Source organism: Lycorma delicatula, chromosome 3 (genome assembly GCF_047948215.1).
Source record: "Lycorma delicatula isolate Av1 chromosome 3, ASM4794821v1, whole genome shotgun sequence".
NCBI classification, from domain to species: Eukaryota; Metazoa; Arthropoda; class Insecta; order Hemiptera; family Fulgoridae; genus Lycorma; species Lycorma delicatula.
The window spans coordinates 49,546,269-49,559,528 of record NC_134457.1 but is presented as its reverse complement, the minus strand read 5'-3'; the positions used below and the strand labels follow the sequence as shown (position 1 = coordinate 49,559,528).

The 13,260-nt window shown below is 29.7% G+C and overlaps 1 protein-coding gene across 1 annotated transcript in view; it reads right to left on the bottom strand.

The window, feature by feature from the left end:
- HnRNP-K (Heterogeneous nuclear ribonucleoprotein K) overlaps window positions 1–13,260 on the bottom strand; it is an 82,969-nt gene that overhangs the window by 22,627 nt on the left and 47,082 nt on the right. The window contains exons 3-8 of the mRNA XM_075359792.1: window positions 12,880–12,977; window positions 10,629–10,685; window positions 7,401–7,444; window positions 5,920–5,995; window positions 4,889–5,008; window positions 2,534–2,662 (exon numbers count right to left, since the gene is read on the bottom strand). Of these exons, the coding sequence (XP_075215907.1) occupies window positions 2,534–2,662; window positions 4,889–5,008; window positions 5,920–5,995; window positions 7,401–7,444; window positions 10,629–10,685; window positions 12,880–12,975 (522 nt within the window). The 5' untranslated portion in view covers window positions 12,976–12,977. The remainder of the gene's footprint in view (window positions 1–2,533; window positions 2,663–4,888; window positions 5,009–5,919; window positions 5,996–7,400; window positions 7,445–10,628; window positions 10,686–12,879; window positions 12,978–13,260) is intronic.

Here is a 13,260-nt window from a genome sequence, read left to right as displayed (position 1 = left end):
GTATTCAAATATGTCTTCATAAGTTTGTACTGAGCAACTGTCTATAAATGTAAAACAAAATGTTATAAATTGATGAGAATTATAACAAATGTTATTCTTAAAATGTGCACACTAATTCCCACAGCCACTGTTGGTGTGTATGTGACAATGACTGGCCACACTTGCCTCCGGTTACTCTACTAAAAAACAAGATACGAACAATTAAGAAAACTACAGAAATGGATTACAGTCACCTAAAGCTAAGAATTGGGAAAATACATTTTTACCTGTACAAGTTTTAAGATGGAAACTGATTATTTTGAAACTTTCGTAGATCTAGCCAGATCATTCAATATTTCAGGTCCTGTACTGACCAAACTGTTGCTCTGAAGAAATTACAATACTGATTTTTTTTTTAATGAATTGATCATGCTGTAATTAAAATTATCATTATTCTAACAAGGATGAATTTAATGAACATAAGGGGGTCCAGGGAGCTACCCTTTGGCTAGATGGCAAGAGCAGCAGCAAGGCAAGTAGTTTCTGATGCGAAAGAAGTAAACACATAGCGAGGGTGAAGCTGTACCACGAATGCTAGCATGACAAACTAATAGCTTCTTTTATTTTCTTTAAAAGTGACATTAAGAATAGAGTATAATTTCAACACCTTTTTGCCTAATACCTACATCAATCTCTTGAAAGATGTTTAATTTATAGTCGAATTATCTGTTCATTACAGACAAATCTATAACATAAAAAAATTAATAGAACTGAAATATATAATAGCTCATCACCAAGAGACAAAGTATGGTAAATCTCTAGCAATAGTAAATCAAATGACTCAATAAAATATCACAGCCAAGGTGGGGGTGTAAAATATCACAGCCAACAGACCAAAAAAGAAATGATTATTCAGTAAGCGAGTCAACTGTTATGAAGTATGGCTATTAAATAATAAGACTATTGCTACTACAGAACTGCACCAAATACATACGACCAAGCTGCATAACGTGTGAAGCCTTCTCTTTCGATTGTTGCCACTCCAGTTTCTGTAGACATATTAGTCTGGCTGTGGCCTTCGTTTGGATAACATCTGTTTTTTTCTTTGTTTTGCCAAAAAAATTATAAGTTTTTTTTAATAGAACAAAACAATTGTCGTGAAATTTCATATGAAACTTGGAGAAACCACTACCGAAACTAATCTTTTATTTAAAAAAAATGTATATGGCAATGAATGTTTATCACATGCGTGGGTTTTTGAGTAGTTTAAGTGTTTCCAAAATGGCTGAGATGATGTTCGCCTGGGTCACCCTTCCATGTCAAAAACAAGTTCACTGAAAGTCAAACCTTCAGGTCCTTGCTAAACTCCATAAAAAAAAATAAGAAAAAAAACCCGAATTATGGAAAAACAAGTCACAGGTTCTTCATCAGAAAAATGTAGCAGCTCACACTGTATTGTGTCAAGATGTTTCTAGCAAAGCATAACATTCCAGTATTAGACCATCCACCTTATTCATGGGACCTGGCACCATTTGACTTTTATATGCATTAAAAGGAACAAGATTTCAGACTGTTGAAGCTGTGAAAGAAAAAGTGGCAGTGTCATGAAAAAGACTGCCAGCACTGTTTTGAACGGAAAATTTGCATGTGGAGTGTTGGAGGGATAGAGGAGGGGCTTATATTGAAGGTGCTAACTAAATATGTATAAATATAAATTTAAAATAAAACATTATACAGCATAAGTCTCGTTATCCAACAGCCACACTTCGTATACAAAAGCTAGTGTGTCAGGCATTGCTATTAAAATGGTACTGAATAGTTTTGACCTACCTTAAATGTATCTAAGGTCATGTTACCAGAATGTAATGTGGTGGCCACGCTTTATGTACATTTTAAGTTACAAACATATCACAGAATTCACATTTAATAGTTGGTTTTAGTTAGAGAACTAGACCTGGTATGGTGAATATATTATACAGGAGGTTTACACTAGCAGTTTTTGAGTCATTGTACTAGTGCACTGACAGAATTTATTTAGCGTATGGCACCAAAACACAACACCAATTACAGTCAAAAATTACAAACAAAGATTTAACAAATTAATATAAGCTACTGATTCTGGAGTTCCCATCAGATATCTTCAGGATTCCTTTCATAAGCTGTCCTAGGGCAAACTTCTGTGATATATTTAACAGTTTGATTTTCACCACTCATAAAGGGGCGTCTGTGTTTTACCCCATTTATACAGGAAATAGGCGCACCTATAGTGACCCAGCTTCTTCTTCTAATTGCAAACACAATCTGATATTATACTGTTATTAAACACTGAAATGAAGTGGTTTTAGTGTAAGTGAACTCAAAAATATATGCTATAAACCATTTCTTTCATATTATGTGCAAACATAAAATTGTTATATTTTTTAATAATCGTTAAGGTATTATTAAATACCCAGAAAAGGGACATATAACTTTATCATAATTATAAAAAAGAATTCCAAGTTACAATACTAGCACTTACCACAAACAAACATTTTGGAAACTAATTAATACTTACAGTTTTAAGAAGCTCAATGATTTCTTTAACACAATTTACACATGTGTTTCCACGTCCTGTTATTTGAACAACACGATCTGTACTCTCTGGGCAACAATTAGTATATATCTTGATACGTGCTCCAGTTTTCTGAATTAAGAAAACAAAATTATTAATTATGAAATATTACATGATATTCATCGAACAGTAACAATACATGGAATGAGACTTGTTACAAAAAATACGCAAAATATTTTTTATTTTTGCAGTTAATTAACAACAGAGCTGAAGACAGCAGCAAAAGAAAATTAAAGCAAATACCTGAATTAGAATATTTTTAAAAATCTTAATAAAAAAAATATGAAAATTATACATAATATTATCTAAGTTCATAATCTGAAATGTTTACTATAGACACTTTTCCTTTATATGTACAATATTTGAACAAGGAACCCCAAGGCCCAATGAGATGAGGGTGATATCATGTAAATGGGAGTCCTTGTGTACTGATGTCAGGCAGGCCAATCCTAACTGTTAATTGAACTCCAATACCAAAGTGCACTGGTTCCACTGATCAATATTCAAATTTGTATAAAAGTAACCAACCTTGGATTTGAACTTCAGAATTGTTCATTCAGAGGTTCAAATAACTTTTAAATGTCAATTTTATTATTACACTAACCTGGTGGGTTATCTTATACTGGCAGCATAATTTGCTGTCTGGTGTTAGCAGTATTCCTTTTGCTATTGTATATTCATTAAAAAAATCTCATATACAAAGGGTGTATTAAAAAAGGATTTGCAATTATCTTTACGTTTTAAAAGGATTTTAAAAGTAAAAAGGATTTACTTTTCAAATTATCTTCTACTTCCAAGCACTTTCCATTGAGATTATATTTAAAAATAGTGTTAATTTGCCCACCCAAATTATTTCAGCCAGTACAAATAAACCCCCAAAAATGCTACTACACAATTATGGAATAATCTTGTGTAAACTGTAATTGTTAATTTGCAAGTAAAATATTTTGTCAATTATTGGATCAATTAATTCTATTTCTATTAATGTCTCCTGCCTTTCTTAACTTTTAACTGATGCAGCTCCTTTAAAATAAAGACTAGAAAACCTTCGATTAAGATAGAGTAGTTCCAAACATTGCTAGAGCTAATGATTTAAATGGTAATTAAATATATTCAACATTATTTTATTACAACGAAAAAAAGAAGACTAAGTTTTTTTCTAAAAAAATATATGTATTTTATTCAAACTATCAGGAATCCATTGATTTATGACTTAATCAGAAATAAAAACAACATATAACTTATTGCAAAAATAAACATTGATAATTTTTACTGGCTTGCTTAATGAATTCATGTGTACATTTTTTCATTATAAGCTTATTTGCAGTTTTTCAGTAGTAAACAATTTGATCATTATAATTATAACAGCTGTAATGTTTGAGTGCATTTATCAGAATAGAATGTCAGTGGAGATAAGAGAGTTAAGGTTAGTCATAACAGTTGGGTGGGTAATGGGATGGTTGCATCGTTTTATGTTATAAGGGGTGGGTATAACTACTCATGAAAGTGGGTAGAGAAAATCAATATGGGTCAGAGGGGGTGAACTACAACCTCATGCTTCTATCTCATACTTTTCACAATTTCCCACTCATGCTAATATTAATTTATTAATAAATTTCAAATTTCTCACTTATTTTTAGAAACAAAAGTTTTCCTTACAAAAAATCAATAATAAAATGAAAGAAAATAAGTATCAGATTTCTCGCGCGTCAATAACAGAATAAAGAAACTACTACCTTAATTCATAATTCAAAACATTACTTAAATTAGTGTCAGACAAACAAGCTGACTCATCAAAAAACTTCTTGGAAACAGGTTAAACTAATATGCAAATTTTGACATTAAGATAATAATTTTTATAGACATGTGATTAAATGATTTCTACCTATGTTTTCTTAATTGACATTATCTATTAAAAAATATTAGCATATATTCATTTTGACATATTGTTTGTTCAGTCACACAGTTTCCTAATTTGCAAGCACTAAGGTACATAATGGAGGTATAAAGAACTAGAAATAATTCAGCAGGAATAATTACCACTTTTGTCAAACAAATGCTTTCTTGATGTTTAAAAATACGTTAAAAATTATGAACAATTTTTCTATCTAATAATAAAATTAGATAGGGTAATTACAGAAATTATAACTTATGCCTAACTAGTAAACAGGATTTTAAAAATTCCACTTCAATAAATTAACATTTTTTCAGTCATCTTCTGGAACCATTACCTATATATAAATATAACAAAAGTACTATTTCTTTTAAATTACTCTTAAGTAAACTAAAATTATTCACCTCACGCAGCTCTTTAACTTTTAAGCCTCCTTTACCAATGATACAACCAGCCTGGCTCTGGTGTACTAGCATTCTCAAATCAACATCCTCACCACTTTTGCCTCCACGGCCTCCTGAGAACTACAAATGAACAGAATCATTAATGCTGTGAAGAGTCATAAAATTACAACAAAATGATGAAATATATATAGATATATAAGGTTAATTTATTTAAAAGCTAATGTTAACAGCATAGCAACTAAGATTAGTAAATTTACGCCAACAAAACAAACTAATAAAGAAAATTCAAATGTAGTTAACAAGGCAGTTCTTTGTTAAGAGAACTATATTCAAAGTACATTCATGTAATATAATCAAAATGTTTGTTTTCCTAGTTAGAACAGTCATTTTAAAGTTTTGTCAAAGGATAATGAATTTAATGAGTATAATACTATAACCAACTTAGGATATATTATCAGAAAAAGCTATGCAGGGCTCACAATAATGCTAATATTTAGCAGAATAGTTTAAAAATTGTAATATTACTCAAAATAATACTTTGATATTAAATTTTTCTTCTGAAACTTAGATTAGATCTGTGTGATAGTTTTATTTCTGCAATGAACTGTGCAATTTTCAAAATTTATGTTATAATCTAAAAAATATATTTTAAACAGAGGTGTTTTATTGAACTAAATTAATTTGCCAAATATCATGTAAAAATTCCATTCTATATATGCTTTTTGTGAAGACATTATCAATACTGTGACTAGTAAAACTGGCAATAACTACATTATGTACAATACAGTAATATTAAAAAACGGTTAAGATAATCGGTCTCTCAGAACTAATAATGACAGCAGTAAACCTCTACTCATAGTACTAGATTGATCACAAGGAAGCCTGTGTACTGGGATAGAAATGTAACATATATAAAATTCTGTAATATCTTTCAGGAAATGCTAAAAAATTTGTTTAAATTACAATCAGTAACAGAAGAGTTTTACTAATAAAAATACAATTTAATTAAGAAAGAACAATTTGCTACTTACATCTTCAAGATTAGGAACTATCTCATCAACTACCTTCAATGCGGTATCGAGCTCTGATGAATAAACAGTCAATATACTGCACAACAAAATAAATAAACACATTAACAGAATTAACTTATCAAATTATAACAACTAAAACATTGTTACTTTCACATATTAGTTTTTTCTTATAATTTCTTGTATTTATCTTAGCCTCACAAGTAAATAAATATAAACTATCAAGATCAGATGAATGGCATTTTCACCATTACCTTGCATTACAATTCTTCCATCTGTATAAGACAATGCCCAAATTCATGAGCCCACACATACACACTTCCTTTCTCCCAGATTAACAATGAATCGTACATTTCTACATAAAGTTATTAAAAACATAATTAAATTTTTCTGTAATAACTAAAATCAATCTCAGAATTAGTAACGATGTAACTTTGATTTTTTTAAAATTATCATTTTTACTTATTCTGAACAAGAAATATTCTTATGAATATTCCTATCATCAATAAATACAAAATAATTATGTCATGGCTTCTAATTACAAAATACTGAGCTTTTCTAAATAATTTACCAATTTTTTTTTCTTCATGAACAAAAAGATCATTTATTTATATGAACCTAAGCTAAAATATTAGTTTGGCTGTAGATTACAGCGTAACTAATTAAAATAAAAGATGTCAAATTTATCAAAATCTAGAACATGTGCCAGTTTTATCAGTAATATAAGCTTAAGAATTCTACATGTAATTGCTATAAAATAATAGTGCAAAAAAATAAATGACCACACACAATTTTTAATATTTCATTAAGTATTTTGAGAAACTTAATTTTTGGTTTTATAAATATTCATAAAATCTATCATCACTGACTTTTTAAACAGAATAGTGCTATGACTACCACTTCATTATTAAGAATAGTTATAGTTATATGGCATCTGACCAATGTTTTCAAATAAAAATTATTCATAGGAAAAATCTTCACTTACCATATTGCAGATACAATCAATATTATATAATATATATCAAACTGAACTTCTTAAAAACTAACTCAATTCTAAGGATGGAGGCCGGTATATTTAGCAGGTGAACATACTTTGCAAAAATGTGGGCTTATAAAGGATGTCTGGATAAGATGGTTGCCTGGTATAAAGGAAAATAGGACATGGAAACCAACAACAATATGCTAATTAATGGATTCAATATACATTAATCCACCAACTGAATAAATTGTACAGTTATTGAAAATATTGGTCTTTGCCTAATTTATAGATCAAATGCCATTTAATATATTAAATTATATTATGTCTACTTTTTTTTTTAAAAAAAAAGGACAATACTAAATTGCTATAGCACTAATTAATAGAAGGGGCAAAACCCCAATTTGTGGTGGTCTAAAAACATTAATTACATAATATTTTAATAAAAATAAATATTTTATAATTTGATTATATATATTATAAAAAATGAGTGTATTAAATTTATTACCGTTCAGGGCCTGGGCAATCAGGGACAGTTACAGTGGCTTTGTACTGTGTCCATTTCATTCGTGGAAGTGGGTCCATTTCATGGTGGGTCGGGTCAGGTTCAGGCGGGTCAGACGGGCCGGGCGGGTCACGGAGGGCACAGGGCATGTCATAGCATGTCATGTGGCACATGGGACATTACCATCATCATCGTCATCATCATCATCATCACATGTTGTAGAGTGTAGTGAACCAAGGGCAGCAACCACAACCAACCAGGGAGAAGACAGGGCCGGGCCAGGCCAGGGACAGAAACATAATACATTCACTGTTATAATTGTACTAAATAAAACATTGTACTGCAAAATGCCGCAACAATCCTCTCCATGAGACAATAAAATAGCTATGTGAATATAATGATTACAAACATTAATGTGACAAATTATTTAAAACTATATCAAGTCACCTTGGAGGGAAATGTTACGGGCATAAATATATTTCTTTTAAATATTTACATATAAAAAATTAATACCTGCAACATGAACTGAAGTATATAGGAATTAATTAATTGGCAATGATTAATAAAATATAATTAAAAAAATTAAAAAACAAAAACAATACATATGTAGTACAAAAATAAACATAATTTCTAATAAAAAGAATATTATCTAAGTTAAGACATTACTACATACATAAACAAACTAAAAAATCTTTAACAAAAAAAAATTGTAACTGAAACAAATAAAAACATAAATTTAATAAGAAAATGCTGTAAAAAAGAAATTGGGATATGTAAGTACATAAATGATATTTTGAAGAAGAAAAATAATAAAAATAATACAAAATCATAAATGCATGCATAAAAAATATTTATAATATATATATATATATATATCAGTAGAAGGAATTTATAACTGACAAATCTTTTTAAAAATATAGCCGCATAGTGCAACTAAAATTGATTAACAAAGCATCATAGGTTTTAATTGTATGAAAGCAGCAAATCAAATTTTCTCTACTGGCAGACTGAAAAGAACATTCTTGAAGTCATGAGTCAGGCTAATCTCACTCTGCCTACAAACAAAATAAGGGTGAATTAAATATGCCAGCATACTTGGATATATAGACAGAGATTGGCAAGTGACTTTATAGTAAATCTAAGAAATTAGGTGTAAAATGAATCAAACATTATTAAAAATATTTAAGGTGTCATTCTAAGTCAGCAATCATTAGGAAAACACCCTTAAAATAAAGAAACAAAGCTTCCTCAATTCACTTCATGGTTTCTTGCTAAGTAAAGCTAAAGGACTCTAGCTTTACTATACAAAAACTTGCCTACAGCTGGTTACAAAGAAAGTGAACTGTGTAAAATCATATCTGTAAAAAACATAATCAACTTTCATACACAGTATAGGTTGAAAACAAGAAACATTTATAAATAATTCTATTTCATTTTAATGTAATATATCAATCAAAATATGAATAATGTGCCTTTCATAGCACAATAGATGATGATAACAACAATACAGTAACAAAATATTTTTAACTGACTATGTGTAGAATTTTTATTTAAATACTTGAAAATATCTGATCCTTTATGTATCATTTCAGAAGACCTTTCTGAGGCCAACAGATTTTAATTATGTAAAACCAGATATTAGGCACACATTAACGTGTTAATGTGCCATCAAAAAAACTTCAGTTTCACTGGCACTGACAGCAATGCCACAATGTACTGGAAATAATTACTTATTGTATCCTTGCCTTTGTAAAATCACTTCTTTAAAAACTATTCAGAGCTAAATGAAAAATACAAGTAAAAATTTCACATGTGCTTAAATATACACAACAAGGCAACTCAGTCCAGACTAGACAATTTTCAATTGTTTCTACTGTTAAGATTTAGCTACAAATATCATGAACAACTGATTAAAAATTCTTTAACGTTTGGTTTTTGAACATTTCTAGTTTTTTATAACTTTTCTTTTTAGCAATGACGAAAGGAAGTAGAGCAATCCTACATCTTTAACTGAAAGAACTGTATGACAGTTCAAAAGTTTTCTCCAATAATAAGACAGAACACAGATGTAAATTGTTATGTCCATATGATAGCAATACATTTGCCAAGAAGGATCCTCTACTATTCAAGTATGAATACAAACAACTGATGTGTATAATGAGCAAACAAAGCAAGGTGCTTACCTTTATAAGTATTCTATTCTGCTTACAATAAAACAGATAAGTGCAAACATCTTTGTAGGAGCTAAAAACAAGGATGATTTTTCCCATCCATATGGTATAATTCTTTTATCAACAGAGAAACAATATAAAGGGCAAGTTGATGATAGATCCTTTTTTTTTCAAACAGTAATGATGAATTGAAATATCTTTTAAATAAAAGCTCCAAGGGCATTAGTCTATGATTAAACACATCTTCCTACAGAAATTTTAATTTCCAGATGAGTCTTTTTGAAACTAATTTTTAATTTACAAAACCTTAATTATATACATCTGCTATTAAAAATATAAACATCAAATTTGTAGTGCAAAGATTAATCACAAATTACTTTTTAGTTCCTACGTGTATGCACTTATCACTGAGATTTGTTCATTTTGATGAACTATCAGACACTGGGGAAAATAGAAATTCTGCACAAAAACATGTTAATGTTATTTAAATAAAATATAACATACAAAAAACAATGGTGTAGATTCATAAACTCTTTAAAACTCCTGAAATTAGGAGAAAACATTTCAGTACATAATTATTAACATAGATAATTTGAATAAACTCTCCTTAGATAAAACCACAGTATGCACATAAATATACATACAATATATGTGTACACACACAGATATAAAGGTTAATTATCACCGAACTAAAAAGTCGGAACAAGTAACTTGAAGATTTTAATGATTGACATGAAAGACGCTTGTAATGAGTAAAAACAAAGTAACAAGTTAGTAAACTTATCTTTTAATTTTAAAGCAGCAAACTTCTAATTTTGTAAAATATTTAGTTGTTCAATCATAAAAATTTAATAATTTTTCATTATTGTGAGCAGCAGCAATAATGCAAGTTTAAAATATAAGCATTTCTTTAACACGAAAAGAATAGATTATCAATAATTACAATGCGACTGGATTTCAGTTTTACGTTTTGTCCTAATATTTAACACTTCATTTTTGTAAAAGTTGTATTTAAAAGAAGTTTTGGAATAAAATTTAATTACAAGAAATCAAAACTCACATCTGAACGTAGTCGTGATATATTTTTTCCACCTTTGCCAATAATAGAGCCAGCAACCTGAAATGATAAAAAATTGAAAATACATTAGTTTATCTGTTGATTGGATATAAATAAAATTGTTGTAATAAAACAGTGAACAATGAATTTGACAATCATAACACAATAAAAAATAATGAAAGTATGCTTAACAGCTAAGTTGAAGCAAAGTAAATTAACTACAGAAAAATATTATTTCATCAAAAAATATTGTTTAAAACAAGTTTGTAAAGAAATGATTTTTGCAAATTATCAAACAGGTAATTAATTAAGAGAGGTTATCTTCGAAAGTAAAGGCAGTTTCATTGTAAAAAAATTATTCTGAAAACTTTATATTTTTTATTTCTCTTATTTCGACACATGAACTAAGACATTTATCGTAGTGATACACCAGCTTCAATATACCCTCGTTGTACTGATTAACATCCCAACCCCATAATGGAAAGACACCTGCCTTGTGATGCTTTCAGTCGCCAGGCTTTAATGTGAATCGTGTTTTGCCCTCTAATTTTTTACATCTCATAATAATAAGCCAGGCTCGTTGTTTGGATGCCGCAAGCAATGTAAATGCCTCAGTGATTTATAATACAGTTTTTGTCTTCACTGCAGGCCTCATCTGAACATTTTGAATGTCCTACATCGTTGCCCTTTGAACTAGCTAACAGAGTTCCACCAATAAACAGCATTTTTAAGTTCATTGTCACCCGCTAATTGTTTACTACTCAAAAATCCTTTCAGTTTCCCAAACAAATGGTAATCAGGAGCTGAGTCCAGACTATATGGTGAGTAATTGTAAATTTCCCATCCAAATGTTCTCAGTAAATCACATGTCAGACCTGCAACATGTGAAAATGCATTATCATGATGCCATCCATCAGCCACCCACGTTGCTGATTTTAATGGCATGCCGTAACTTAAAAATGAATCTTGCATATAGTCATTCCATGTGGCATGAAATCAGTCAGCAGTAACCCAAACGATTTCCACAAGAAAAAGATGCTGCTATTCACTTGACTGCCGTTTTCTCTCCGGCGTGTAATACGAAATCCATGTTTCATCACCAGTAATAACTGAATTAAGGAACTCATCACATCTTTCTGTGTAGAGCATCAAAAATTCCAAAGCAGATCCCAATCGGGTTTTTTGTGACGTTCTGTTAAGACATGCAGCACCCAATATGCACAAACCTTTGTGAAGCCTAAATGGTCATATAATAAACAATGCGACCAATAACAGCTCTTAAAACATCAAAGGGCCAGGTCAGAAATCACTGGGTGACTATCTTTTCTTATTTCATCAAACACGTTTCAACAAGTCCTAGGTGATTATAGAGTGCCTCCCCGAACGTTCATCATGGACATTATTTCTGTTATTTTTAAACCTCACACCATTTTCAGACACTTCTTTCATTCATTACATTAAAACGCATGACTCCCATGTATTTCACCATTCAGTGACAACATAGATTTTCCTATTCATTTTATAACAAAATAACTCGCACATAATCAAAGATACTACAACACGACAACTTATAAACAATGCAGTGTACATTACTAGCGTGGGCATGAACGATACGATACAAGTTCACCAACTTTATGGAGAGAAACTTTCAAGTGGTCTTTAGAGATATCTCTCGTACATACCAATCTTGAAGGAACCTGATTGATCTTTAATTCAAATCCATCTCCTTCAATTTTTTGTGTATACCCGATAACAAAAAGCTTTTTCCAAAATTTATTACACTGTACAGAAGACTATTTCCGTTAAGGCTTAAGGAATTAATTCCACATTAATATGATAAAATCTAATTTACAGTAATGTTAATAACAGTAAATAAAAATTAGTTATGTTACAGGAGAGTAACATTTTTTCATATGCCAAAAAAAAAAACATGCTGAAAATCATAACTAAATCCAAAACACAAATTAATTTTAACAATAATATAATGATACAATTTATTGGCATCTCAATTGGTGTTACATACTGTCACACATAAGATTTTGATATACATTTTTAATCTGATTGATAGATACTAGTTTTAAATTAAATCGACTTTTTATTTTTAATGTTTTAAAAGAAACTGCGAACACTAATGTCAGATCTTTTGAAAACTACACACAAAACATATTTTATATAACTTGGAAGTACTTTTTGATATAGTCACAATACTATTTTTTTTTTCATAGTTAAATACAATTTTTATCAGTTTACTCACCTTGCTTGGTATTAGAAGTCTCACTTCAACATCATTAGGACCTCCCCTAAATCTCTTGTGAGGGCCACCCATGTTACCATCCGAGAATCGCTTCATTACTGAAACAATAAAAATAAATTATTTTAGTGTTTCCAAAAAAAGAAAAATTAATATTTGAATTAATTTGATCAATGAATTATTAAGATAATTTTCAGAATTTTCCTTTTTCGAAGGTTTTAGATTAATAATTTCCATAGCATGTTTAGCTGCAATTTGTTGTTTGTTGTCATAATGAGCTTTAAGTAAGTTTATGGCAGTTACATACTTTCATATGTTACTGATAAATTTTTTATTACAACTAAAGCATTACCCCTCAAGAAATTTGTAAGGCAGTAAAATCTT